The following is a 27,899-nucleotide window of genomic DNA, read 5'->3' as shown; positions in this document are numbered from 1 at the left end:
CACACGACTGCTCACGGGTCACCGTTTATTGAGTTGAGAATTCACACAAGGTAACATCATACAGTAAATCATTTCCAGGGCTTAATAAAAATGATTGTCACTCACTGTGCTTCACAAAAATTTCTTTTAATGAATAAATAATTTGATGAAATCAAAAATATTTACAATATAAACACATGGAAAAGCTTTGGATCTGTGAATCTGATTGTTTTGCATTTTGGAACTGAGTCTTCCCAAGCTTTTCCTCTGGAAACAATACAAATCTGATAGAAACAACAACTTATACAACATATCTTTGTTCATTACATGTTTATCTGTTAGTCCTGGAAAGCTACATAAGCTTGTATTATGCAATGTGTTACAGTACAATTATTAACTAAAATAATATATTATCATAATGCCAAGTAGCATTCTCCACGGAACAAAAACATACACTCAGCTGTAACAATAACAAAAGGTCACGGGCCACAAAATAATACCCCAAAGGTACAAACTCCTTCATAAGAATATAGTTGTGCTCTTCAATTTCCCAGCCGTCTACGCTGCTCTAACAAGCCGGTGACCAGGAGTACAGTATTTGACAACCGTATGCTGTGTGTGTGTCAGGCAGCAGCACTACTGGGAACTGGGCAGTGCAAGCAGTTTTATAAACATTTTCTTGGGCTCTTAAAAAGAGCCAATTATGCAAAGCAGAATAAGCATATTGAGAAGTCTTCATCTCATCCGCACAAATACCATGGAACGTCTTGGCTTTGTGGTATGAAAGCACTTGTTTGCGGAGCTGTTTACGCCATCAGCCAGAATTCAAGTATTCCAGGGCCACCTCATAGCAGAACTTGTACTGATCCTGGAAAACAGGCAGAATGTCAGCTCTATAATATCTGAATGCTGTTTCTATTCAAGCAATTATGCCAGATGAAGGTCTTAATTGGAAGAAATCAAACTGATAAGGATTTGAGTTAGAAATGAATCGGAAAGTCACAGTTCTGAACCACAGACATATTCACTGGAGATGCTCTGTTGCAAGGCCTGGTAAAAGGCATTTTGATATTTATGCTTATTAGGATCCCTGGAAAGTTCTAGACAACTGGAACACATATAGATGTTTGTCCATGCACAGAGGTTTACTGTATATCAACATCCTGAGCTTTGTGTGGCAAAATCAAGGGTGGAAGGAAAGATAACGGGGCCTTGAGGAGAGGCCTTCGTGATCTGCTCTTCCAGGACCCTCGGTGCCCGGGTGAGGCTTCACTCTAGCCCAGCTCTGCCTTTGATTTTCAGTGAACAGGATATCCTCAATTTCTGTTTTTTTTTTTTTTTTGAAACAGTTGATTGTACATATCTGTGGGGCACAGAGTTGAACATCAATACCTGTGTGCAATATGTGATGCTCAAATCAGGATTTCCTTGATCTCATGAGTGTAGTAAGCATCTTTTGAGTGTTAAGCCCCTTGACCTGGTGAGGAGGACAGGCAAGCAACCCAGTGATGACACGAGGCAGAATGCCCCAGCGTGTGTGGGGGGCAGAAGAGGACAGAGCAGATCCTCTTACGGAGGACAGGAGCAGGGAGACAGAATCTTCCCCAGAGGACAGAACAGAGGTGTGGTGCTGGGGTAGGTGTCTATATGCCTTGGTTTGCCCTGGATGGTCCCAGTTTCTGCCTGATGTCCTGGCATAATTATTAGTAGCATCCTCTTTTACTCTCAAAAGTGTCCCTGTTTAGCTGGTAAAGTATATGGTCATCCTAACTGTGGTTAAACAGGCATTCCAGGGACAGGCAATGAGACAAGGTGAGGCAGAGAAGGGAAAATGTTCGAAATCCTCTGGGAACCATAGACCAGTTCTTCATCGGGCAGTGAATTCATTTTCCTCGGGCACAGCCCCATGTGAGGTCCTGGTCTAGGTGGGGTCTCAGGTGGCAGGGGAGGGCCCTCTGCACCTGTGTGTTTGCAGTGTGCAGATGGACCCGAACCTGGGTGCAGCCGCTGAACAAGCAGAGGGACATGAGGCTTGAGGATGCCTGCGTCCGCCCCTGGCAGGAGCTCAGGCTGGCACAGGGCTCAGCAACTCTAGGCTGTCCCCCAGCTTCTGTAAGAGACTGACTTTCACGGTGTGTGAGGTTCAGCACCACCGCTTCCGTGGCCACAACCAGGGAAATGCACCTTGTATTTTGGGTTTTGCCAAATGAATTAAAAGTTAATTTCTACTTTTTTAAATATGTACTTCCTAATCAGTCATTGAAACTTCCTGTTCTTCACCTGCATTCTCTTCTCTAAATACACTAATAGTCCAACCTATTTGTATAAGTACCGCGCGCTAACCGATTGCGCCACTGGAGCTCAGGTCCAACCTATTTGAAGCAAGAGCCATGGTTTATTCCTCTTCATAGCACAGAACCTGACATGTTGTTGAGAGGCAAATGTTGGCTGCACATATAAATGTTGAAAACCACAGGTTTAGCAGCATTTGATTCCTCTCAATAAACATTTAAGGTGGGAGACTGTGGATATTAAGATGCATTCTCAGTCCTCTGGGAGCTTACAATGTAGAGGTGGACATAAAGTAAACAGATCACTTCAATGTATGGAAGGTGCCACAAGGTTAAAAGTCAAGGGCAGCAACGCCCACTAGGAAGGCTAAAATAAAAAGACCACAGCAATTATTGGTGAGCACGTGGGGAAATCAGAATGCTCATACACTGCTCATGGGAATGTGAAATAGTGCAGCCACTGTGCAAAACAGTCTGACAGTTCCACAATAAATTAAACATAGTTACCATATGACCCAGCACTATGCTAGAGAAGAGAAATGAAAACTCATGTCTACATGAAAACTTGTAAATAAGTGTTTGTAGTGCATTATTCATAACAGCCAAAAAGGGTAAACAACTCAAATGTCCATCAATTGACAATGGATAAACAAAATGTAGTATAGCCATACAGTGGAATATTATTTGGCTATAAAAAGAACGAAGTACTAAAACGTTCTACAAAATGGATGAATCTGAAAACATGGATGAATTATGTAAGTGAAAGAAGTCAGATGCAAAAGGTCACACATTGCATGACTCCCTTTATATGACATGTTCAGAATATGCAAATCTATAAAGACCAAAAGTAGATTGATGGTTGCTAAGGACTTGTAGAAGGGGTCATGGGAAGTGACCACTAATAGCTATGGGGTTTCTTTTGGAGGGGGTGGAAATGTTATAACTATAGATTGTGGGACGGTTGTGTAAGTCTGTGAATATACTGAAAATCACTGAACTGTATACTTTAAAAGGGCAAATTTGTTAGTATGTGAATTATATCTCAATAAAGCTGTTATAAAAAAAATCACTCGCAGAAACATACTGCTGATTCCATGCTGTGCCTTCTACCTCTATGTCAGCCAAAGGTTCAGTTTATATACAAAACATGAATCCAGCTGCTCTCGATCGCACTTGCTTCCTGAGGAGTCAGGGTGTGAGTGCCCCACACCGAGCACTAGGGGTCTAAGGGCCTACTCACCAGCCCTGAGATGCTGGCCAGTCAGTGCCCCCTGTTATAAAACAAGGGGTTGGGTCATCTCTGAAGTTCCCTTCCAGCTTTGTCAATCTAGAATTCGATTTCAGTACTTGGTTTGCTTTTAAAGCAGTGACATAGGAGAGAACTGTTCTTTACACTCTCTCATCTTGCAAGCAACACGTATTCTAACCAGTCTACCATTTTTCTCAACTAGACCACAGGTCAATATGTGTAGTTGTTTTTTTTCTTTTTTTTGTCTTTGTCTTTTTCGTGACCGGTACTCAGCCAGTGAGTACACCGGCCATTCCTATATAGGATCCGAACCCGCGGCGGGAGCGTCGCCAAGCTCCCAGCGCCGCACTCTCCCGAGTATGCCACGGGCTGGGCTCGTTTTTTTCTTTTTAATTCATGAAGTGAAAAAGTTTTTACTTGCCTTAGGCAAAGTTATATTTCTGATTCACATTCCAATATTTATTTCAGGATTTGATACTTTTATTTTCGGAATATTTAAAAGAAGTAATTTGAATTTCAAAATTCTAAAATGCCATGTTGTCAGATCACCAGTCTGACATATTGGCTACAGAGTGCTCCAGTAATTTCTTCTGTTTTTGTGACTCACAGGGACAATTTTTTCCCAATCCCTTACCGCATAAAAATGATTTTGTACAAGCTTAATTGTGCAATTAATTTCAGTGACTACTCAGAACCATCCTTTTAACATAGTAAAATGCATTTGGTGGGGAAACGTGGCTGCTGGCCTCAGGCCACAACACAGGCTAGAAACTCAGAAGGGATTTTAGGCTTCGCTGCTAAGGAGCTGCTGCCTGAAAGTCACCAAAGTTCCCTGTCTCAGGCATGACTGTAATTTTCAAAATGAATTCTCCCTCTCTCATCTTATCCTTCTGAAGCAAGCTGCCAATCCCCGTAGATTCTGTGATGACTGGTTTTTGAATCAGAAAAATAAGGGGAAGGACAAGGAAGACCATAATTGCTGTGTCCCCTCCCCCAAGCACCTGGGTAAATGCCTGAAATCTTCTTACGTCAGCAACTGACTACACTTGATCACCAGGTACAGTTCTGTCTTCTGCAGTTTCCTCTCTTAGCTCACTGGCTTTTGAATGGTATAATTAAGCCACATGAGCTATCCCTGTGCTTCAGGGGAAAGAAGACGTTTATGCCTTGGTCCTGAGTGCTCCCAATTTGAGTGACATCAGCTGGCTTCAGGCATGAAGGGCTGTGAGCAGAGACTCAGGAGAGGAGCCCAGCCCGATCCTCACATGCTTGTGCAGGACCCTAAGAGGGCAACCCACTATTCCTCTTCAAGACCTCTGACACTGTCCCCACTGGGCCACGCTTCTTGTCCCTACGAAGGGGAAGACAGTAAAATCTGAAAGGGAACTTAAAACTGAGTTTATACTTGAAAAGTCCCTAGCTCACTCAGCGAGGGAGTCATGAGGCCAGAATAGCAGCAGGCAGCTTTAGGAGCCTCCCCCAAAGGGCTCCTTTGTCAGCGGAACTCGGGGGCCTGGCAGTCAGTGTGGGCACTTCAAACGCGCCACATCAAGTGCCTAAGAAGATTCAAAGAGAACAGTTACCCACCTACCTGGGGCAAAGCTTCCCTCCCTGAGGCACCTGCTTTTTGAAACTAAGACAAGTTTCACAATTTTGGCTGGATCCTGCAATGACAGATTCTCCAGGCTGGAAAAATCCTTCTGATTGATGCCCTGCAAGGAGGGCATCAGTCAGAAGTGGTCCCCACTTCTTGGGTCAATGTTCCCAACCAGGTCATGAGGTGACCTGCCACTCTGTGCCAAGGAGACCAGTAACTTCACATCACCACTCAACGAGACAGATGTAGTCTGACACTGAAGGAATTGGTCCTTTCATCTGTATCTTCAAAAAATGCACGTGGAACTTCCTTCAGCAAATCCCCATGCAAAGCCCATGTCCAGTTCCCTATCCAGCAGCCGACAGCGTGTAGCTGCAGCCTGCTCTAGGCTGGAGAGAGCAGCAGGGGAGCTGAGGCTGGATATGGGTCTGGCTGCAGAGAAGGAGGGTCCAGTCATTCAGCCAGTATTTACTGGGCATCTCCTTGGAGCCAGGCACTCTGCTGGTGCCAAGGGTGGGAGGCAGGCTGGGCACCTGGGCCCTGCCTCAAGGAGGCCAGAGTCTGAGGGCAGGGGATGGAATGGGGCATTAACAAGGACTACTCCAAACCCTTGCTCAAGATTTCAGGAAGACTGACCATGGGAGAATTTGAAGTGCCAGGAGTGTGGATGGCAGGGCTGCTCTGGAACCTGAATTCACCTTGGATCCCCACCTGACTCCTCCACCTCCACCCCAGCATGTGCTGAGTACACACGCATGCACACACACACCGCAGCCCATCAAAAAGCCTGTGAATTCCACACACTTTCACAGGTGGAGCTGTAGAGGGGATCACATCAGTTAGTGGACTGTGTTGTCTGCACAACGGGGAGAACCGTAGGCCCCACACCACGTGCCATTTTGGAGGTGAATACATTGTCCAGTACATCATTTTCTGTATAATGAAGAAGGAAGTAAGGCCCAATCCGGGCAGCCAGCTCTAAGTTACGGAATGGGGGACCTGGAAAGTGTGAGCTTGAGAGAACGGAGGCCTGGGTGTGGAGGGGGTGGAGAGGGGTGCAGGCAGGCTGGGGACACCACCCAGGAAGGGAGGAAGGGGAGGCCTGCTGACCCCTCTGCTGAGCTGCTCAGCCAGCCCCCAGGCTTGGCTCCACACCCAGAGCCTCCGGCTTTGGGGGTCTGGGGCACAGCTATCGATTCTAGTTAGATCCTAAATTCCTAACCTCAGGTACATGTGAGGATCACCTGCGGGCTTTAACCTTCTGCTGTTGAAGCCAAGCTCCAGATCAACCAGGTCAGAGTGGCTGCTGGGCCTAGGGGTCGGAACTGTTTTAAAGCTCCCAGGTGACTTCACTGTGCAGCCAAGTTTGAGAACCACTGAGGAGGACACGGTTTACTGACGTCACCAGGCCCATGGTGGTGGGAGGGCTATTCTCAAAGGGGTCTGAGATTAAGCCGCATACTGGTTGGGTCCTTTCTCCGGACATGAGAGGCCACACTGGTTTGTGACCCTTTACCCTGGATTTCTCCTGGAACTCTGCGGGCTTGCCAGGCAGCCAATAGCAAATCAACCCAGTGAGGATTTCTGAACGTAACGTTCATATGGGGCCCTTCCCGCCTTCGGACTCCGACACATTCTGTGATTACATATTTGCCTACATTCTATCTGGAATTTTCATCTGACGGCTTTGTGTAAGCTGCTGAATTCTTCCCTTTGTCTTTTCTACCCATGACAAACCCTAAGAGCCCTGTTGGAGTGTACCCTCTAGGCTGTTAAGACAGCTTGTGGGGGGATCCCTGTGGGCTGGTCAGAATCTATGGTGTGGAGCTGGGATCGTGATTCACACCTGGCTTGTGCTAGTTACAAATTGAGGACTTCCAGCCCTCTGAAGTCCACTTGTTGCAAAGTGTATCGACCCATGGAAAATATGTGGATGGAATTACAACTCTAGACCAGTGTCCTCATCTGTGAGGGCGTGACAGCAGCGATTTCCCACTTCTGTGAAGGTGACTCACTGTGAGGTCACTCGCGGGATCATGTTCTGTAAACAGAACAGCCCTGTAGGCACCTACGATCAAGCAGCATTTTTTTTTTATGTTACTTTTTAAAAAAACAACAGCTTTATTGAGATATATTTCACATACCATAAAATTAACCCTTTCAAAGGCTACCATTGTTAAAATTCACGAGGACATTGTTTTGGACTGGCTTCCTGCACTAGGCACAGCAGACCAGACCAGAATGGAGTCACTCATGCCAAGGGATATGTAATCAAATGGAACTTTCAAACGGGCCAGTTTTCCACAAAAGAGGAGATTCACAGTAACCAGTCAAAGGGGCTGGTTTTCCTGAGCCGGCACGATAGGGAAGTCCCGTCTGGTTTAACCCTACAAGGGTGGTAGCTGAAAAGACAGAGCTGCTTTTTGTTCTGTTTCTGCCTCTGCTCTGCCTATAAAGCCCATCCCCTCTGCTCGGCTCATTGGAACACCCATTCTACTTTATAGAATGACATACTGCCCAATTCCAGGATTGCTAAGAAAGGCCAATTAGATCTTTAATTTGTTGCAATTTTGTCTTTTGACACAGTAGGGTGGTTTTCAGTATATTTATAGAGCTGTACACAATCTGATTAGAACATTTTCATCACCCAAAAAGAAACCCTGTGCCTATTAGCAGTCAGTCCCTCTGCCCCTGCCCTGGCCCCTGTCAGCCACTAATCTTCCTGTCTCCATGGAACTGCCTGTTCTGAACATCTCATGTGCATGGAATTGTACAATATGTGGCCTTCTGGGACTGGCTTAATATTCTTATCCCCTCTTTACAGATGAGGAAAACTGAGGTTCAGGAAGGACTCAGGCTTTGCATCCCTGACGAGTTATGAGCTCTGTGAGGGAGAAACCGTGTCTCCTACTTCTTCTGCTCCCACTACACACCCCACAAAGTACTGCGCACAGAGCAGAGGCTGGGAGGTAAGTGTTGAATGGAGTTAAGAGAAGACACTGTTGATCATCCCAGTGAGATGTTAGTAGGTAGAATTTTACTATCTTAGAGATCAGACCAGACTTTCTCTTAGATGGGAAATGGTCTTTTCTTGTGAAAATACCATGGTAAGTGAGCTTTAGGGGAAGCCAAGATGTCCAAGGGCATGTGCTTGGCAGAAATTTGTTTAGCTCCTGAGAAGGAGACACAGGAAGAGAAGGCGTGGGCTGTAGTGATGGGCTGTTGGGACAAAAAAGGGAGAAGGAGAGGGGACCCAGCAGCATGGAAAAGGCGGAGGTAGAAGAAGCCAAAGCCTGAGCAAATCAGCCTGCAGGAGGGTGGTGACAGGACACTACAATAGGGCAATGTCACCCCATGTTTTGTTTCAAGCATGCCTTACTTTGCAGGCTGTGCCCTTTATGAATGAACGTTTCGAGGGAGTGTGTTGTTGTCTGGCGGATGCAGACTTTCTGGTCTGGGTGTCCACAGAGCAGAGTCAGGAGTCAAAGGTGACCATGAGGCTGTGCATGCCCATGCCTGAACTTCTCTCTGGGGATTTGGGCTCATCGTATTTGGATTACAGGAGTTGGGAGGCCCCAGCTGACACGTAGTTCAAAAACAGATGGTTATTTAAGGTGTGCATCTGCCCGAAGAGGCAGCTTTGCCAGACTTGCCGAGAGCACTGGGGGATGATGAGGCCAGGTGGTCACTTCCTAGGCAAGGCTAGGCTGGCAGAGGGGAGCCTTCCAAAGTTTCTGCCACCTCCCAGGGGATGCTGTGTTTCTCTAGGCAAGTTCTGTCCCCAAAGGCTGTTTCTCTGTTGAGTCAGAGCCCTGGGAACTTCAAAAGCCAAGTGAGGAAGATGAAGGGGAAAGGACGGCTGCTGGCGTGAAGCAGCGCGGTCCTGCGGCATCACAGCTCCAAAGGCTCTCAGGCACTGGGGACGCCACCCGAATCGAACCAGGCAAGTTGCAGGGAATCTCAGACTGTGCCGGCCTTGTCTGCCCTCTGGAGACCCAGTTCTCTGATGGGGACTTGAGGCTGGTTGAAGAGATGTATAACCTAGAAGCTGGGCTGAAAAAGTGTCAGGAAAAAATGTGGCTACCTCACTGGATAAAAAAAACAATCTAGTCTCGGGTTATAAATTATTTTGTCTCCTGGCAATCTCCTGGCTTTTCTCCAGAGCCCCCAAAACTAAAAATTTGAAGAAATAAATCTTTACGGTCTACTGGGTCTCCCTTGAGAGTGCCATGCTTCAAAATATGTGGATGAATTTTCAAATTCGGAAGCAGTTTAGAAAAATCAGAGCTGTAAAGGGAGAGGCACAGAGACGCAGGCCCCTCTCTGTGCACTCATCCCATACTGGCAGGGCCAGCTCAGAGGCGCGCCCAGGCTTTGTGACACACAGCACTCTGAAGACACGGCTGAGACAACTCAGCGCCCACTCTTTCCAGCTGCTGAGACGGCGTCCTGTGCTTAGGACAGACTCAGGTCTCACGTGGACTGTTATGCCCAAGTTAATTAATTCCCTCGGCCAACATCTACATGTATGATACCAACTAAACAGAAATCGTACTTACAGGCGAAACAACAAGACCTCCTATTCAATTCTGGAAGGAAGCTTCAAACCTACTGACAAGAGAGCACTGTGACATTTTTTCTCTGGTCACCATATATTATCTATTATTCTGCTAACAGTCACCGTGACAGACTTATCAGACAGTTTTCTTAGAAAATTGCAAAACTTTCCTACGTTTCTCATCCACTGACCTTATCCTAGAACTGTGCTGATATTTGGAGGTCGGGTATGCAGACGCTCCTTTCCGCATTAGAACTGCAGGTCACTAGAGAAGCGTCTGCACTGTCAGAACAGTGGGCGGTGGCCACGAGCCCCCTTCTGGTTCAATCACCTAAGTCTCCATTCATCGCATGAAGACCCACTCCTCTCCTGTAGTCTGCTCCACTGATTTGGAAAGAGCCCTATTGTTTCTGCCCATAAAAATTCGTGAGTGGTAAAAGCCGCAGCCAGAGCCATTAGAGGAAAGGCCTGGAAGGGTCTATATCTAATCTGCTTCATTCAGGCTGTAGGGAGAGGAAAATGACACTTTTTATCAAGGTCAGCACTGCCTAAATGCCAACCACAGTGTGGAAGCCGCACACCTGTGCTGACTCAGTGAGGTCAAATACCAAACGAAGTCACAGGATTTTAACTGATGCATTCATTTCCATCCTCTGCCAGCCTTCTTATCTGTCCTTAACTCAGGCCACCACTGACAGCCACCGCATGATTCTTTTCTCAACTGCCCCCAACCCAGAAGATGGAGAATTCCATGGTGACAGAACTCTTACCCATGCACGTGGGTCCCAGGGAGGAAGACAGTTTGCAGCGGGTTCTAGCTAAGCCCACACACCCAACACACCAGTCGGCCTTTCAGCCCATCCACAGGAAACCTGCCACTACAGGCAGGACGCCCGGAGCCTCACATCAGCGCCAGCTGTCAGCCTCCTCCTTCTCTGCTCTGACAGGCCACTGAGGCGTCATGCCCTGTAGACACCTGCAGTATCAATAACCACCTCTCTCCCCTTTGCAGTTTCCAAAACACTTCCACACTGGGTCACCTCAGTAAACTAATATTTCCCCTCGTTTACAAAACTAAAACCCAAGGAAGTTAAGCGATATGCCCAAGGACACTTACATTGCAAAGTACATGTGTTTGAGGTCACCTAACTTGAATTAGTAGCAGAGCTGAGACTAGAATTCGGGTTCTCATGGGCTTTCTGTAGGGCAGGAGTTTGGGGAGCACGGTCCTTTTTGCTACAGAAGCCAGTGTGAGAACTGTGGATGGCTCTCAGAGTATGCCCGGCCAGACAGGCGTTCTTCTGCCAAATTCCCCGGCCAGCACCGTGCTTCTTGAGAATGGAACAGCTCGTCCAGCACAGACATGTGTCTGGGGAAGGCAGATGCTCTGGAGAGTGGCTGCTGCGTCGGACTCGCTGTGGCCCAGGAGCTGGTTGTCATGGGTCACTGCTGTTAGCCAGCCCGAAGCACTGCTGTAATGACTCCTCAAGTCGCACAAGGGGACCATGGCTACTTCCTCACCTTCAGCTTAATCTCCACTCTCTCGAGTCCCTTTATGTTTTAACCTTAACCCCTCTGCTGCAGTGTCGCGGCCTGGGAGGCCGTCTCTTCCTCCCTCCCCCACCCAGGCCCTTCCCCCAACCTTGCATTATCCCTGTTTCCTTCAGATACTTCCTCGCTCACAGAGAAGTACAAGACCTGATCTAAAAGCTTCCTCCTTTTAAGCGATTCTACTATTCTTAAGTCACAGTGGTTGACATTTCAACAGCTCCACATAAAAAGAGATTTCATGAAATACTCTAAGAAAATAATTGCTCAGGGTCTTTTGTTTCTCAGCTCCTCTAACCCTCTTCTCAGATACGGCCACCTTAATTAAATGCAATATTCTGGGTGTCAAACTAAAATTCACAGCTTTGATAAATATTAGGCAATTATGCTATTTATAAAATATATAACTTGAAAATCTGGCATTTCACGTGCTGTGATTATTTCTTCTCTGTGAGGACTGAGTGCTTAGCCATGTGGAAGGCACTGCCAGGACAGGAAGTTAATGGGGATGTTCACTTGTGAGTTTCACCTGTTTCCACACTTCCAATGGACGGAGACAAAGCCTGCTGGTGGGAAAGCAAAGCGAGAGGGGGAGGCGAGGAGGGGAGCAGGCCACAGCCTCGAGACTGCGTTTGGCCTGAGGCATGAGCCTCTTCCACTATGAAGTGGTGTCATCGTGAATCTGGGAGCTGGCAGAGCCCGATGGGGAGGGGGCTGCCCCGAGGGGCACGGGGGGCATCCTACCAGGAGGTCCACCATGTTGGGCTTGTTGTTCCTCAGTGTCTTCACGGCGTGGAAGACGTCCACGGTTCTCTGGTGCCGGAGCATCTCGCACACGATGCTGATGGCACAGAACGTCCCACTGCGGCCTCCCCCATTCCTGTCAGGGGAGAAATCAGATGGTTGGGCTCCGTTTGTCGCATCCTGCACATAGGCTGGGGACACATGCCATCTGAACCCTGCAGAAGTGGCAATGGCAAAGGGCCCCGAGGCCGGACAAATGCCCACCCGGGCCACTTCTGCTCATCAGGGCCAGCGGTGTGCACGAGCCAGGGCATGGGCCCTGTTCCCTGACTGCAGCCCTGGGCTCTGTCACCGCAGGCAGCGCCTCCCCCGTTTTTATAGAGAGCGCCCACAGTGGGAAATTTTCAGTGGACGCACACCTCATCTAGGGCCTGCCAGGAAAACTGGTGATGAGTGTGGGTCGTGTTCAAGACACTCCCAGCCCTTAAAAAACTCCATCAGTATTTCATTATTTATCTTTAAAACATGTGGGCTCTTTTTGAATAAAACCTTTTATTTTGAACTAACTTTAAATGTGCAGATGCACAGTTAACTTGTATATCCAACTTCCCCGATGAGAACATTTTACATATCCTAGTACATTATCAAAACTAGGAGAGGAACACTGGTCCTATGCCATTAACTAAACTAAAACCCTTAGACAAATGTCACCAGTTTCTCCACTAATATCCCTTTTCTATTCCAGAATCCAATCCAGGGTCCCATCTTGCATTCAGTTGTCTCATCTCCTTGGTCTCCTCTAGTCTGTGACAGTTTGGTTGGGATGTCCTCAGTCTTTCCTTGTCTTTCTTGACCTTGACAGTTTTGGGTGGCTGGCTGTTACAGGGATTGAACCCTGGAACTTGGGGTTGTGAGCACCATGCTCTAACCAGTGGAGCTAACTGGTCAGCCCACGACCTTGACACTTCTGAAGAGCACGGGTCAGTTATTTTGTAGGATATAAAAGAGAAGGTAGAACAGAGGGAGAGAGTAGCTGTGGTTCCCAGCCACAATTCGAGAGGTCACTACAAAGTACAAAGTGTAGACTGTCCCCTCATTTGGGTTTGTCTAATGTTTTCTCATGATAGGAATGTCAGGCATGTTGGCAAGAAAACAATAGAACGGTGCATCCTGTGAGGGGCTCAAGACGTCGATCTGTCTTGTTCACTTGTTAGGATGGAGCCTGCCAGACTTTTTCACTGTAAGGTTATTATCTTTCTCTTTGTAGTTAATAAATATCTAGGGGGAAGATACTTTGGGACTATGTGAATATCTTGTTCCTCCTCAAAGTTTCACCCACTGATTTTTGCATCGATTGGTGGGTCTTGCCTGCAATGATTAATTATCACTATGCTGATCTTCTATTTTCCTCTTTCCTCCAGCATTCTACCAAAAGAGCTGTCTCTTCTCCCCTATTTAAAATTTTGTTTGCTTATTTATTATTACTTATATCAGTGTGGACTTACACATATTAGTTTTATTCTGTGAGCTAAAATCCAATAGTATAAATATTCATCTTGTTCAAATGGTTCCAGCTTTGGCCATCAAGAGTTTCACTGGCTCTTGTATTCTTTTGACAAGCCTCTATCCTTTCTTGAGCATTTTGTTACTGTCTGGAACCACAAGATGTTCCATGCTCATCCTAAATTTTCCCTGCACCAGCTCTGGAATCACCCTCTTCTCCAAGGAGATAAGGAACCTTATTTTTTTCTTTAACAAACACAATATCAATATCATACTTAAACAAATATTACTACTTTAATGTAGTCAAATTTCTAGTCAGTGTTCAAATTTCCTAGATTGTTTCTTACAGTTGCTTTTTTTAAAAAAATCCACATTTAAGCAAAGTTCACCCATGGCATTTGGTTGGGATGTCCTGCAAATTTATTTTGTCTATAGGTTCCTCTTTGCTCTCTTTTTTCTTGGGAATTTATTTGTTGTTGAGAAAATGGGCTCCTCTTCCTGTAGAGTCCCACATTCTGTATTTTTCTTATTCATGGCATCTCTCTGATATTATTTAACCTGTTGCTCTCTAACGCTGAACTTCCTGTAAATTGGTAGTTCTAGGACTTGAAAAGAATTCAGTATTTATTTATTTTTATTGAAACAAGGATACCTTATAAGTGTGCTTTCATTGCAAGCAAGCGCAAGATATCTGGCTGTCCCTTGTTTTGTGATTTGGGATTGGTCATTGTGTTCAGATGTCAGTTTGATCAGTCCATTATAAAGTTCCAAAATCAGTTTTTAAATAAAGAACAGCCACATGCCACATAACGTTTCAGTCAATGACAGACCACATATATGATGGTGATCCCATAAGATTATATGGCTATACCATCTCGGTTTGTGTAAGCACACTCTGTGATGTGTGCACAACAACACATTTCTCAGAACGTATCCGTGTCATTAAGTGATGCATGACCGTATAACACACCTACAGTAATGTCCACGAATGGTAAGCAGATTAGTTAATTTTTACAAATGTATATGCCACATGAGCACCATTCAGATCAAGATATAGACTATGGTCAGCCCCCCAGAGGCCTCCCTGCTGCTCCCTCCCCACCAATACCATCGGTACCACCAAATATAACCTCTCTTCTCACGTCTAGCGTCACACACATCTTTTGGCTGTTCTTGAACGTTATATAAACGGGATCAGATAGTATATAGTGTTTTGATTCTGGCTTATTTCACTGCATATCGTCTGTGTGAGAATCACCCATGTTTTTGTATCAGTAGTTTACTGTTTTATGTTGCTAAGAAGAATTCCACTGAATGAATATACTGCTGTATGATTTATTCATCCAATAATTGATGAACGTTTGGGCTATTTTCAGTGTTTAGATATTGTGAGTGAACCTGCTATCCACCTGTTATGAGGCAGATGACTCACTCTGCAGTCGTGTCTAGCAAGGGAAGGGCCCAGTCACGGCACGCACAGCTCTGCTCCGCGCCGGCAGGGGCAGGTGCGTCAGGCAGCTCTGAAGCTGCGTGCGACACTCACTTCCTACCGACACTGGGGAGGGTTCCCGACACTCCACAGTCAGCAACACTGGTGTCGTCTGCTTGTTTGTCTTTAAAATTTCAGCCATTCTGATGAGTATGCGGTGACACTGATCCTCTTTTAATGTGTATTTTCCTAAACACTAATGATGTTGAGTAACTTTTCTATGCTTATTGGCTATTTGGAATTGTTTTTAATGAAATGCCTGCCGTGTTTTTTGCTCATTTAAAAAACTGGGTTGTCTGTTTTTTTTTTTTTCCCTGTTGAGTGGCAGTAGTTCTTGGACATTCCGGCCGAGTCCTTTGTCAGATCACTGTATGTATCGCAACACTCTCCTCCACTGTCTTGCTTTTTTACTCACTTTTTAATGCCTTTTGATGAATAGAAGTGCTTGGCTTTAATGAAATCCAGTTCATCGATATTTTCCTTTATGGTTAGCGTTGTGTGTCCTGTTTAATAAGTCTCTGCTCACCTCATGGTCATGAAGATTTTCTGCTCTGTTTCCATCTAGAAGCCTTGTTGTTTCACTTTGCCACATTTTGGCCGAAGTTCCATCTGGAAGGGACTTCTGTAGATAGTGTGAGGAGGGAGCATGATGTATTCAGACAGTGTTCCCCACTGCCCTGCGGCAGCTGCGCTGCATTGGGGTCTTTGTAGTAAATCAGGTGACACTGAGGCATGGCTCTGTTCCTGGACTTTTCTGCTCGTTAGTCTGTCTTCTATCCTTGCACTAAATCACACCGCTCTCCACTCAGCTCTCCACCTAATGCTACCAGCAGCTGTGGGCAATCATTGTCTACAACCACTATTTTCATCAAGAGCTTTAAAGTGATGATATCTTAATTCTATCCATTTATTCTGGTTTTATGAGTTGGGAGATATGTATAAAGAAAAAAAATTCCCTATTTGTGTGCCTTGAGTACCTGTGGCTCAAGGAACAATTGAGTTCTTAGCACCTGCAGGAACTCTCTGCCCACAGCCATTAGGTGGCGCTGCACTATGCTGAATGTGATGCTCTTGCTTCCAAGAGCAATGTTAGGGTTCTAAGCATTCTATATTGGCCAACACCGGGGGAGGCCAATTTAAACTAACTTTGTTTCTCACAGCTAAAAAAAAAAAAAAAAAAAATCTTAGATTTAGATTTCTAAATGTAAACATTTTCATCAGGCCTGGGTCTCACGCCCACTCTGATGCCAAGAGAGCAGGAGGCAGCCCCACAGTAACCGCAGGGGCTTTAGAGTGGGGGAATGGTTCCCAAAGAAAAATCAAGGTTCTCTCACCAGGAAAAGGGGAAGAGATCCTGGGCAGGCAACAGATCAACAGATGCCCACCACTGTCCACTACAGCTAAAGAACACCCCTTGTTTTGGATATTATGTGGAGCAGCGATGTAATTATTTAGTTCTAGAATCCCAGCTGTCTCTTGGGAGAGTGTTGTTTACGGGATGCGGTGACTTCAAACGTCTTTGTATATTCCCCATAGGCCTTTCCTGGTCCCTCAACTTCCTCTAGTCACTAGGGACTTAGCCCTGTGGGTTAAAGCATCGGCCCTTGTGAGAAAGCTACTAATTGCACGGGGTCTAGCTCCACGCGCTGGGGGTCTCCAGACACAGGCAGGGATATCTGCAAATTACTTTTAGTATTTTAGAAAAACAGATCTAATACAAACTAATTAAAATGTCAGATTTCCTTGCTGGGATTGTGTCATCTCAGTGAGGTGAACCTCTTATCTTATTCTGATCAGAGGTGATACCTGGACTTACAGAAGTAAAAATGGAATGGGGATGTGAACTGTTCATTCTTTTCGGCATTTTCTTGGTACAGATTTTTTAATGCACTGAGTCTATGAGAAGAAAGGGGGAAAAGAGGAATGGGGTGGGGGGTCAGTGAACTGCTTTTTACAGAACAAAGGTTGAGGATGAGTGTGAGTAGGTTCCTGAGACTCTTTCCAAGGGAGTGTCAGTTTCCTGCAGGATGAGACACTACCGTGGTTTTGATTTGGCGCGAGGCAGGGGAGAGTTCTGGCGTGCATGAGATGGGGCGCCGAGTGGAGAGAAACCGTGCCCTTAGCCAAGTTTGCCACTTTAACTTGGGTTAGTCTGTCCAGAGTGAAACTTCATTTTGTCTTCAATTTGGGAGTGATCTCATTGTGTGCTTCCAATGACACTCCACTGAAACGCGCCATACGCTTATACTTTAAATTTCCACAAATTCTCTAAACACCTTCACTAGCTACCATGACTTTTTAATTGTCTATTCCATTAAGCCAATTCCAGCTGGCTGATTAGCTATACATATCATCGCCAGTGAGAAAGTGCAGGTGAGAGTGCTTTGAAAAGCATGCCACTAGCTATTCAGTGGCTCTCGGCTTTGGCTGCACACCAAAATAATCTAGGAGTTTTAAAAAAACACTGATGTCTGGGTCCCACTCCCAGAGATTTTGATTTAATTGGTTTGGGTGTAGCCTGGGTATGGGTTTTTTTTAAAGCTCCCCAAATGACTCTCAATGTACGAGTAAGGTTGGGAACCATCTGTAGCAGAGACTCTCACATTTTAGCATCTGCTAAACCTGCTGGTGGTGAGGCCACACTCTGGAGACCCTGGCTGTAAAAATCCTCCTAATATACACATTCCCTGGCAAAAATTTAAAAACCACAAAGGAAAAAAAAGGGCCAGTTCCTTTGCAATCTGTGACGTGATTTCCAATAGAATAATCAAGTAACGTCATGATAAACTAGCTTTGGCTGAGTGGGAGGGAGTTCTGGCTTGTAGCACTGGCTGATTTCTGAGGTATAAATACTTCCTTCCGGCATGGATGATTAAATGAGCAGCTAAGAAAATTCCCCCAAACTTAACAATTGGCTGTCAAGAGCCAGTAGGAGCTCACTGAACCCACCCAGGTGTCTTATTTTTGGGGTGTGGTCCCGATCATAGGTTCGGTGTTTATTTTCAGCACCGCACTCTCCCGAGTGAGCCACGGGCCGGCCCCTTCGGTGTTTATTTTTACAGCAGTGACACACCGTCCAAATGCAAAATGTGTATATCTTGTTTCCTGAAAAGCCAGTCAAACCCTCAGCATGTGTACTGATCATCCCTTCACCCAGACCTACTTGTCTCTTCTCCATTTACAGTGAAACAAAAGCCAGCAGCACAGGAGGTCAGAGCCGAGCGTGGGGCCTGGCCTCCCGTGCAGAGCAGTCTATCGCTCACTTACAAGCAGTGCACCGCCGTGCGGCCTTCGCCACCGTTGTATTCCTCCTGCCACTTGTCCACTTGGCGGATGAGCTTCAAGAAGGAGCGCTTGGACACCGGTGTGTCCCGGTACATTGGCCAGCCCAGGAACTGGAACTGCTGTACCATCCGATATCCATCCTGAGGCTACAGAGAACCAGACAACAAGCAGGGAGAGGAAAGAAAACAGGCAATACTCACTCTGTTGAATTCCAGTGGGCTGATTCCACCTACTCGATCTTCTCACCAACACAGGTCATTACTAAAGGAGAGTCCTGCCTACAAATAACAAAGGTAGCTGCTACTGGCCTGCAGAGTTAGGGTTTTTAATCTTGAGCTGTTATTAAAAAACAGGCATTTTTATGTGACAGGCCAGACAAATAAGAGTGAAGCAGAATGCTTACCATTTTGCAAAATCCTAGTGAAAAATCACACACAACAAAAGCATCGACCATACTGTGCATTAAGTGGTTAAATGGCTTTACCTTAATTGGAGGTAAATTAAAGGTAAAAAATAAATTATAATCTGGAGATGTTTGCGAGCTTGGTGTGATACTGTGTTTTTTGTGAGTACACGGTATTGCTTATTGATGTGAATCTTGCTAAGATAGCAATAATTAATTAATCTTTAGTCATAACTAAATGGAATTGCAAAATTCAGAAAAGCATTACTTAGCTTACATTGGAAAAGCAACAGCAGCTTTAATCTGGTGATGGCGAACCACGTGACTAAGTCTTCCATGGCCTTCAGCAGCATTTGGCGCAGGTGATTGCTGTCTTCTGTCACTCAGCTGTCCTGCTCCTGCTCCCTCCCCAGCCTGTCCTCCTCTGCCTCAGCCTCCTTTTCTCCCAGAGCTCTCGCTGATGGGAGCCCCAGCCTCAGTCCCAGGTCCCTTTCTCTTCTCTCTCACTGGATGATTTCATTTAGTCTCAAGGCTTTAAACATCACCAATATTCCAGTAAGTCATTAATTTATAGACCCATGAGAGGTTCACGCCTCTTTCATGCATTCATCCTTATATATCCAGAGGCCTGATATTCCAACTTCGGGGTGTCATAGCCACCTCAAACCTAGTATGTCCAAAACTGAACTCCTAATCCTCTCTCCATGTGTCCTGCCCCCTCCATCCTGTCCTGCCCACAGCCTTTCACTACTCAGTGAATGCCAGTCCCTTCGTTCCTGTTCTCAGGACAAAAGTCTCAAGAGTCACCCTTGACTTTCTGGATCCTATTGGCTCTATCTTCAGAATATATGTGGATACTTCAGAAGGTTCATGGAAAAACAGAATTAAAAGATAATATGAATCCTCCCACGAACTTTTTGAAGTGTCCGAGTATCAGAATCTCTCTACTTCTTATCACCTCCACCTGTCACCACTCTCCTCCTATGAGGAGTCTATTCTCAACACAGAAGCCAGAGAGCTCCTTTTAAAATGTAAGTTATACCAAGTGATTCTTCTTCTCAATACTCTGAAGTGGCTATTTCCTTCAAGGCAAAAGCCCGCTGCGAGGGTGGCCACAGGGCCCTGCAGGACCTCTGCTCCACGCCTGCCCCTTCTTTCCGACCACTCTGTCAGCCACTCTGGGCTACACAGTGGCTCCCGCCTCCTCACTGCTCCCGGGGCCCATGCTGCTGACCACCGACCACCGGTGCTTCTGCTGGAAAGCTGCCTCCCCAGAGCCAGGGGCTGTTGCCTCACTTCCTCAGGCCGTGCCCCCACTGCACCTCTACTGACAATGCAGCCCTGCCCTCCCTCCTGTGCATGGCCCCAGCACTTTCTCATACCCCTACCTTTCTTGTCCTACAGCATTTATCACTTTCTATATTTAATACGCTATCTATTATATCTGCTATATCTACTATTTATCATCTGTCTTCTGCCAAAGATTCTTTGCTTGGCCAAGCTTTAGTCAGACTCCTGAACCTTCTCCTAGGTCCTTCTGAGTGCTTCCTTGTAAAATCCAGTTTTACCAAGAAACCCACGAAGTTGATTTAGCAAGAATCTCTCCCCATCCTCGATACCTGATCACCCTCAATATCCGATCAGGTCCCTCATCCTCTACCACCCCCCACGTGACGTCTGATCACCCTGGCCTATTTTTAGCAAGAACCCTGTTAGGTTGGTTTAGCCAGAATCGCCCTGATGCATTCTCCCTGATGTTTTCTTAGTAATTTTCCATCCACTGACTCCCACCCTGCTCCTTGGCTATAAATCTCCATTTGTCCGTGCTATATTCAGAGTTGAGCCCCATCTCTCTCCCCCACTGCGAGACTCCATGACAGTGTTCCCCATACCCATCGCAATGGTCCAGAATAAAGTCTTCCTTAGTGTGCTTTAACAAGTATCAATGAATAACTTTCTTCTTTAACACTTCTCCCATTAGAATGTAAGCCCCATAAGGTCACAGATCTTTGTTTTGCTCAATAATGTATTCCATAGACCTAGAACAGTGTCTCGCATGAAACCGCGATAACAAGCAATACTGGCCCAGACTCTTACTCTGGCTGCATTATAAATATGGAATATCCTGCTGATAATGTCCTCTTCTAAATCGGCAGAAACAAACTCCACTTGGATGGGGCCATGCCTGTGTACTCCGTTTTCTGGCCAGTACTGTGGACACAACTGAATTCAAAACACAGAAACACAAGGTGAATGAGAACAGTGAATTCACTCTTAACAGTTTGGAGACAATCAGTATCAACATTTGGTAATTCTTAAGACTTCATGGATTCTCTGCATTTTCTTTTCCTTGTAGCAGCAGACTTTAGGACTTTGCTGTTGGCTGATCCTTCACCTCCACCTGTCCTTCTAGGACGTTTTTCCTCCTTTTCTCAGAAAGCATGTTTTAGCCACGAACAAGTCTGCTTTGCAAGGAGGTCATGGGATGCCTTCAGCACATCACTTCTGCACATCTAAAAGAGCTCTTACCAGCCCCTGGGGGGATGCCCCAGGTGCCATTAAACGAGTTGAGGTACTTAAAATGACACATACCTTTTAACTCCTAAAACTTCATCCTCCCCTGACTGGGCTTGCATGTTCATTTATAATCACTTTTGGGAATAAGGCTATTTTGTAACAAGATAAGAACTGGCAACAGTGTTGGGTTGCTTTCTTGTGTTCTGGTCTAAACCCTCCCAGCTCAGATACAGGAAACCCAGTTTAATAAGAGTAAATGCTTTGCTGTTTTGCCTGGAGGTGACTTTAATTAGAAACACAATTTCCTGAACTCTCAAACCCAGTATTGGTGATACGGGGTAACCAGAACTTTTGCATGAACGTAACACACACTTCAGTATAGCTGGAGTGGTTCTGAGCAACGAGACGCTTCTGTTCACCACCACCTACACAATTCCTAAACTTGGACACAGTCAGGTAGGAAGAACTCCTAAGATCTTTTCTCTTCAGAAACCATTCTTAGGGCTGGCCCGATGCTCACTCGGGAGAGTGCGGCGCTAGCGCCCAGCCTGTGGGTTCGGATCCTATAAAGGGATGGCCAGTGTGCTCAGTGGAGCAGACAACACCGTGCCGTGAGTTGTGATCCTCTTACCAGTCAAAAGAAACAAACAGCAAAAAAACCCATTCTTAAATCCCTGAAACCTTAACAGGCATTTAAAGTTTGAAATTAAACTTCCTTTGGGACTTGGTATTCCAGTGATTTTTTTTTGCAGTAGCGTTTGTTTACCTTTTGTTTGAGGGACAGATGCTTTGTGGTGATGCACCAGGGGAACTACTTCATTATTTTATAACCTGTTTCTGCTGGACTGAGAGCAGATGAAAAACATATCACCTCATTGTAAGCATAATGATGCACCACGAAAGGAGAATCTACTGATTTTCTTCTTTTTATGATTTTTATTATCCAAAGGATCTAAAATCTCATAGTCAAATGTTGCCAAGGGTTTATTTACATCCAAGATTGCAAGGTAGTTTTCAGTTAAGAATGGGTCAACTGGAACAGCAATCTCTCTCTCCATTACAAAAAAGCTAAAGATTTGGACTTTATGATTATGAATGAAGGTAGGATGACTAGGAAGTACTTTTTATGTTAGTCTATAGTATGTTAGAAATTACATTTATTTATTTTTATATAATGCTTCTGTGAAATTGATCCTTCCTCACTAGCATTTCCTGGTGACAAGTTATAAAACTGCCTTGTTACACGACAGCGTGCTGATGTTTATTTTCTTTTTGATACCCAAAGGTACACGCGTTAAAATTAACAGGCATACGATGGGAAGCCGGGATGGTAATCAGAGCTGTAACGCGTGCATCGGAACAGTTCGGCCCGTTTTCAGCTGCCCGAGCTAGCTTTGCTTTCTGCTTGCTCTCTCAGCTCAAGCTCCTGGAGATCAAAAGCTTGTCACACCAAAGAACCATGAATGGCCCAGGCTGGCACATGGCTCTTGGCATTCTGCACTCTGCCCAAGTAAACCATGTAGAAAATGGCTTAAATGGTGCATAACACATCCATGAGCTGGACCTATAAATACTTAAAATACTTGAGTGCCATTCTTGTACAATTGCAAAGCCTTTAAGTTCAAATGCTCAGTTTAGTGTTCGCTAAAAGACTGAATCCCAGGAGCCTCTTTTCTCGCACTCTGAAAATCAGCTCTGTCTGCTGAATAGAGCTGGAGTCTTTTTGTCTCTCCTACCACCACTCAGCAAGGCTTGGTTTGAGTCCAGATAGTTCAGGTTTAGAATGCAGCTTTAGAATTCAAATGCAGATGTTCAAAAAGAACACACTAGAACCACTGACGTCTTGTTCACTGATATGAACAAAAATGGTATATCACGACATTTCAGGACTCACATTAGGAAAAAACAGAAAGATTCTAAGTAGGAAACAAGTCCCTTATCCTGTATTGTCTGTGACTAACGAATCTTGAATGAGTGAAATGTAACCCATGGCACCGTAGGTTGCAAAATTGGGATGCCTGGTTCTATCTAGAATTGTGTCTTCGAGGCTCCCTGATTCGAGGTGTCTGCCTCTTTTCACAGATGGCAGCAGCCTCCCTTCTGAGAGGATCAGTGGAGGACAGTTCTAAAATGTTTAAGCATCTTGAGCCAAAAGGCCTAGATGGGAACAAGGATTAGCATTATTATTTCATTAACTGGCTTTCAGGCAAATGCCTTAACAATGTAATGTAGTGCCTAAACATAATTAAAAACCTTTAAGCACTTCATAGAATTGAATGTCCACACTGTTTATGGCAGAATGGTGACAGCAAAATGGATTTTAGGGAGGTAATATCTTGTCCAGTTTGGATGCTGAAATATTCGTACCTTCCTTTTTTTTTTTTTTTTTTTTTTTTTTTTAAGAATTTGTTTTTACTGCATAGGAAATTAATTCAACTGTAGAACAAATTTATTCTTAAAACATGCTAAATTCAAACTTTCCACAATGCCCTCTGTCATGGTGGTGAAGTCTATGACTGGCCCAGCTATACCCCAAAGCAGTAAATTCAGCTTCTACAGGGCCACTGTGTGAACGGTCACCCGATAACTCCCCTTTAGAAAATGCTTCTATGCCGTGACTAATATTGAGTCATCACTGTCCAGTTCTTCCTCTTTTTATGTTTAAGAGGAGCTATGTAAAGCCCCATTTATCACATTCTGAGCTTCTCTTATCTCCAGGTCTCAGTTCTATTTCTTTTTAACAGCTTTACCAAAGAGTTGCAAAACTAACCACTGTCCCTTAAAGTCACTTGCCTGTCCCTTCTGTCTCTCACCATGATGATCCCTACCTGCAGGCTGAAGGGGAGCCCTGCTAGGCAGAACACAGAGGCCCCAGGGCTGGGATCAGGACCAAATCAGAGGGCCCTTTTTCCACTACGCTCTGGTTCGCTTGCCCTGCCTTTGGCTCTGCAACGTTTGGATTCCTGTCGAGCACTGACTCTGTCTATGACCTTGTACCCCTCCAGTGGGTATTTCCAGCCTTTGGGAACAGCAGAATTTCTGACTCTGTCTTCCCTGTTACTTCTACTGTTTATGATTTCAACAGACTTTCTGCTCTAACCCCTAATTCGACCTGACTTTTAACCCATGTTTTGTGACATCTCCAGACCTCAATCTTCTTTTTAAAAAAAAAAATTTTTTATTTTATTTTATTTTGTCAATATACAATATGGTTGATTATTGTGGCCAATTACCGAAACAGACCTCAATCTTCAATTGGCATATGAGGCCTGGCAGGACACCGGCCCTTGTCAATGTGCAAGCATAGACTCGACCCTGTGGCACTGGCTCAGGTGGCAAGAGATCCCGGTCTCACCTGGGCAGGATCCACGTCATTCAGCATCACCACAGACGTGCAGTGATAATCCAGGTCCAGCCTCCAAAAGTCTTTGACTGTGTTTGGCAAAGGGTGCTGGGTGACTATGAAAGCTGAAGGCTGCTTATAGCTGTGCAAACACAAACAAGGAAGGTCCAAAGATACCCAGGAAAATTAGAAGGGAGGAAGCTAAGTTATTTTGTGCATGTGGAAACTTGTGGCACAAAACGCTGAACATATTTAACAGTTGTTGGGTTCTGTCACCATTTTCAGCACCACCAAAGGCTAAATATAAACTTATCTGCCGAATAACAATGATAAAATATTCTTACTTTGATACCAAGAAAACTTAGTATGTATCTTACCAATTTTAAAATATTTTTCATAGAAAGGCAATATCACCTCTATACATAATTATTTTAAAGATGAAAATTTAACTTTAAAAATTATGTATAATTATAAGTTTTGCTTTTTCTAAGACTTGTTCGCTTGCCATTTGTTGTGTGACGGTGTCACTTATTTCTGCCACATGGCTCTGGAGAGCTTCAAACAAGTTTAAGTACCATGTATGATGTCAAACCAACAGAATTAAAATTTCCATATCAGCACTGAAAATACCCATTCTCTTTTTCCACCGAGTAGCAGGAAGTAAACAGGCCTCAGGAAGTAACGAGTTGTGCTTCCCCATGTTAATTACTGCCTAATGCAGGAAGAAAGGGAAAAAAATAATGCTGTAGGCCACATTATCCCATTTCCTTGCCACAGGGACTTAAGAACTGTCTCTTGCTCTCCCGTTAGCAGGTTAAACTGTAAGTGCTCAGACAGTGGCTGCGACATGTTTCATTTATCAGCACTTCTGGACCGGTGGTCTCCAAGAGACCAAGAACGTCAGCCCTGACACAGAAACATGTGGGTTCTGACATCTATTTTTTTAAATGCAAACTATTTTTCAAAAAAAACAGGGGCAGATGAGCAGCAGGAGGAGCCTGGTGCCATCTTGCCCCCATCTTCCCAGCGGCTCTGCTGTGTCCTTTGGGGAGGGGGCGGCTTACGTCCATCAGGGCGGCGTTGATGTAGTTGCTGCTCTCACCATCAATGGTGATGAGGAAGGGCAGGCAGCGGTCCGCGGGCAGGATGTCCATGCACTGGTTTTTCTCATGGTTCCGGGACAAGAGGGCAATGCTGCAGTCTTCCACATGCAGCGTTGTTGTCACCATGTTTAGGGTCTATGGGACAAAGGACGGAGGAAAGGCATTTGACGAACAGAACGGCTTGACAGCACATTTGTTTCATGTTCTGCATTTGAAAGATGCAAGTTTCCTGCAGCTGACTGCAGGATGGTCCCCTCTGCCAGCCTTTCCTGCTCCCACTCCCCCAAACCCCACCGTTAGATTTACATTTCTCTTTCCTCTCCTTGGATTTTGTCCACAGAGAGTGCCCATCAGACACAGAGGCCAGAGGCAGAGGCCTAAGGGCCACTATGGGTCCCTAGGATTAAAAGCTGGATGGCTGGGGATTTGGGAGGGAAGAGGCTGGAAAAGAGCTTGGCCTAGAGTCAAGTCAGGTACATTTAGGCAAAATGTGCATGTGAGGGGTGCAATGAAGAGTTAACACCCAGAAAGACTTCTTGATATGTATTCCTCTGGTTTGACTGCACCATGGTTATGCTGTGAACTAACAGCCATAGTGCTGGGGACCCCTTGGTGTCTGGTTTCAAAGGTGGGGTAGAAATGGCTCGGTTAGACTAGTGCCCCTCGGGGACATTTGGCAATGTCTGCACTCATTCTTGGTGTGGTGGTGGTGCTACAGGTATCTAGTGGCTACAGCCCAGGGATGCCACTGGACATCCTACAGGACAGCCCTGCAACAAAGAATGATCCAGCCCCAGACATCAATGGTGCTAAGGTTGAAGAACCCTGTGTTGGCTCAAGGGTTCAAGAGGTGACTCTGAGATACTTCTTACGGTGCAAAGTCACAGCCAGTCGCCTCGCCCTTCAGCATGACTTACCCGGAATTCCTCCTTAATCTGGCTTGAGTTTGTCTGTGGGTCCAGTTTGTTCATGTCGTAATACAGAGACCTAACTTGGGAAGCAGGGACAGAGGTGTCTCCACAAAGACAGGCTTCCAGGATTGCATCATGGATAAACACATACTGCTCCTGGAGAAGCGCATGGGACTAGTTAGTGACAGAGAAATCAAGGCAACCCGAGAGGACTAGAGAGGAGGGAGACAGTACCAGTTTTAGCCCCGCATCAGCAGAATAATGGATACAACATATTCTTGACAGAGAAACAAAGTGCGAGGACCTGACTGCCGGACACTGGCTTTCTAGTGTCAGTAATCTCGGTCCTCACGTGGGACAGCCGCAGTCATCTGATGGGCTGTGTGTGGCAGAATAAGGGGAGGAAGAGACGAACGGCCCAAAGCAGAATATTCTGCAGATCGACACCAACTGGACACTGATGCAAACCAGCTCAGGCACTGGGGTGCTATAAGACCTGCTTCTAAAACGCCTCTGTAATTCTAATCCCTCTGATTTGGAGCTCAATATTGCATATGAGGGACGAGCAGAATCTTATCTGTCTATAATGAAAAGAGGATTTGCTGACCAAATTCGTAGTGCAAAGAAGGTCCAGGGAAACTGGACACCACTATGAACACAAGCAGTTCTGAACACTTAGAACTACCTACTTTAAAACATTAATGCATGTGACAATGACAAAAGCTCTTACGAGCCCAGAGAAGAGCTCCCGCACAGACGTACGTACAAAAAGTCCCCAGTTTAAAAAGGGCCTTCTCATTCTGATTGGCACTGACTTTCCCTACAATTAATTAAAGTTTTACCATATTTATTGTAGAGCTTTAGTTACATGACATGTTTAAAAAATGTACTATTACTGTTAATTTAACTTCTATAAATAACCAGGACCTTTAATTTTCAATAGTCCATTCCTACTAAGCGACACCTCAAAAAAGAGGAAGAAAGAAGAAAATGGGTGTGGCAACGTTAGATCAACTGCAAAGTACATTAATAAATTATTATCATTTTTATATTTAAAACACAGTAGACTCATTCTAAAGATGAGAGACCATTTTAACGCTTTCTCAGTTCTTGTTATTTTTATGTTAGCTAAAAAATAGGATTAGGTTTCTGAGTGGCTTTTGTAAACACTAATGCACAATCTAAACATAAGGGCTTCTTATTTATTCTTTATTCTACTCCATAAATCATTTTCCAGGTAGTGGGTATAATGCCTACTTAAAATGATCAAATATTAGTTTAAATATGAATGTCCTAGGAGCAGGATGTACTATTTCTCAAAAATTTGAATTCCTGATACACCTTGAATGTCAATTTATAGAGTTACTAGTTGTGACAGA

General features: G+C 45.2%; 1 protein-coding gene and 1 long non-coding RNA gene across 2 annotated transcripts in view; one reads left to right on the top strand and one right to left on the bottom strand.

The window, feature by feature from the left end:
* The window catches only part of LOC134361992 (uncharacterized), a 28,178-nt gene extending 9,452 nt beyond the window's left edge, over window positions 1-18,726 (top strand). Inside the window, exons 2-3 of the long non-coding RNA XR_010021513.1 lie at window positions 7,941-8,085; window positions 18,143-18,726. This is a non-coding gene — a long non-coding RNA (uncharacterized LOC134361992). The remainder of the gene's footprint in view (window positions 1-7,940; window positions 8,086-18,142) is intronic.
* LOC134361991 (receptor-type tyrosine-protein phosphatase mu-like) lies at window positions 108-26,672 on the bottom strand. Its single transcript, XM_063077271.1, has 8 exons — window positions 26,527-26,672; window positions 25,571-25,744; window positions 24,921-24,922; window positions 24,519-24,648; window positions 20,744-20,869; window positions 18,226-18,389; window positions 11,967-12,102; window positions 108-847 (listed from the first exon to the last, which is right to left on the bottom strand). Exons 1-8 carry the CDS (start codon window positions 26,578-26,580, stop codon window positions 794-796), a joined length of 840 nt encoding a protein of 279 aa, XP_062933341.1. The 5' UTR covers window positions 26,581-26,672; the 3' UTR covers window positions 108-793.
* Between the last annotated feature and the right edge of the window lie 1,227 nt (window positions 26,673-27,899).

The sequence above is a fragment of the Cynocephalus volans genome, chromosome 13 (genome assembly GCF_027409185.1).
Source record: "Cynocephalus volans isolate mCynVol1 chromosome 13, mCynVol1.pri, whole genome shotgun sequence".
NCBI classification, from domain to species: domain Eukaryota; kingdom Metazoa; phylum Chordata; class Mammalia; order Dermoptera; family Cynocephalidae; genus Cynocephalus; species Cynocephalus volans.
Note: the sequence above shows the minus strand (reverse complement) of the source record. Positions and strands in the feature narration are given on the sequence as shown.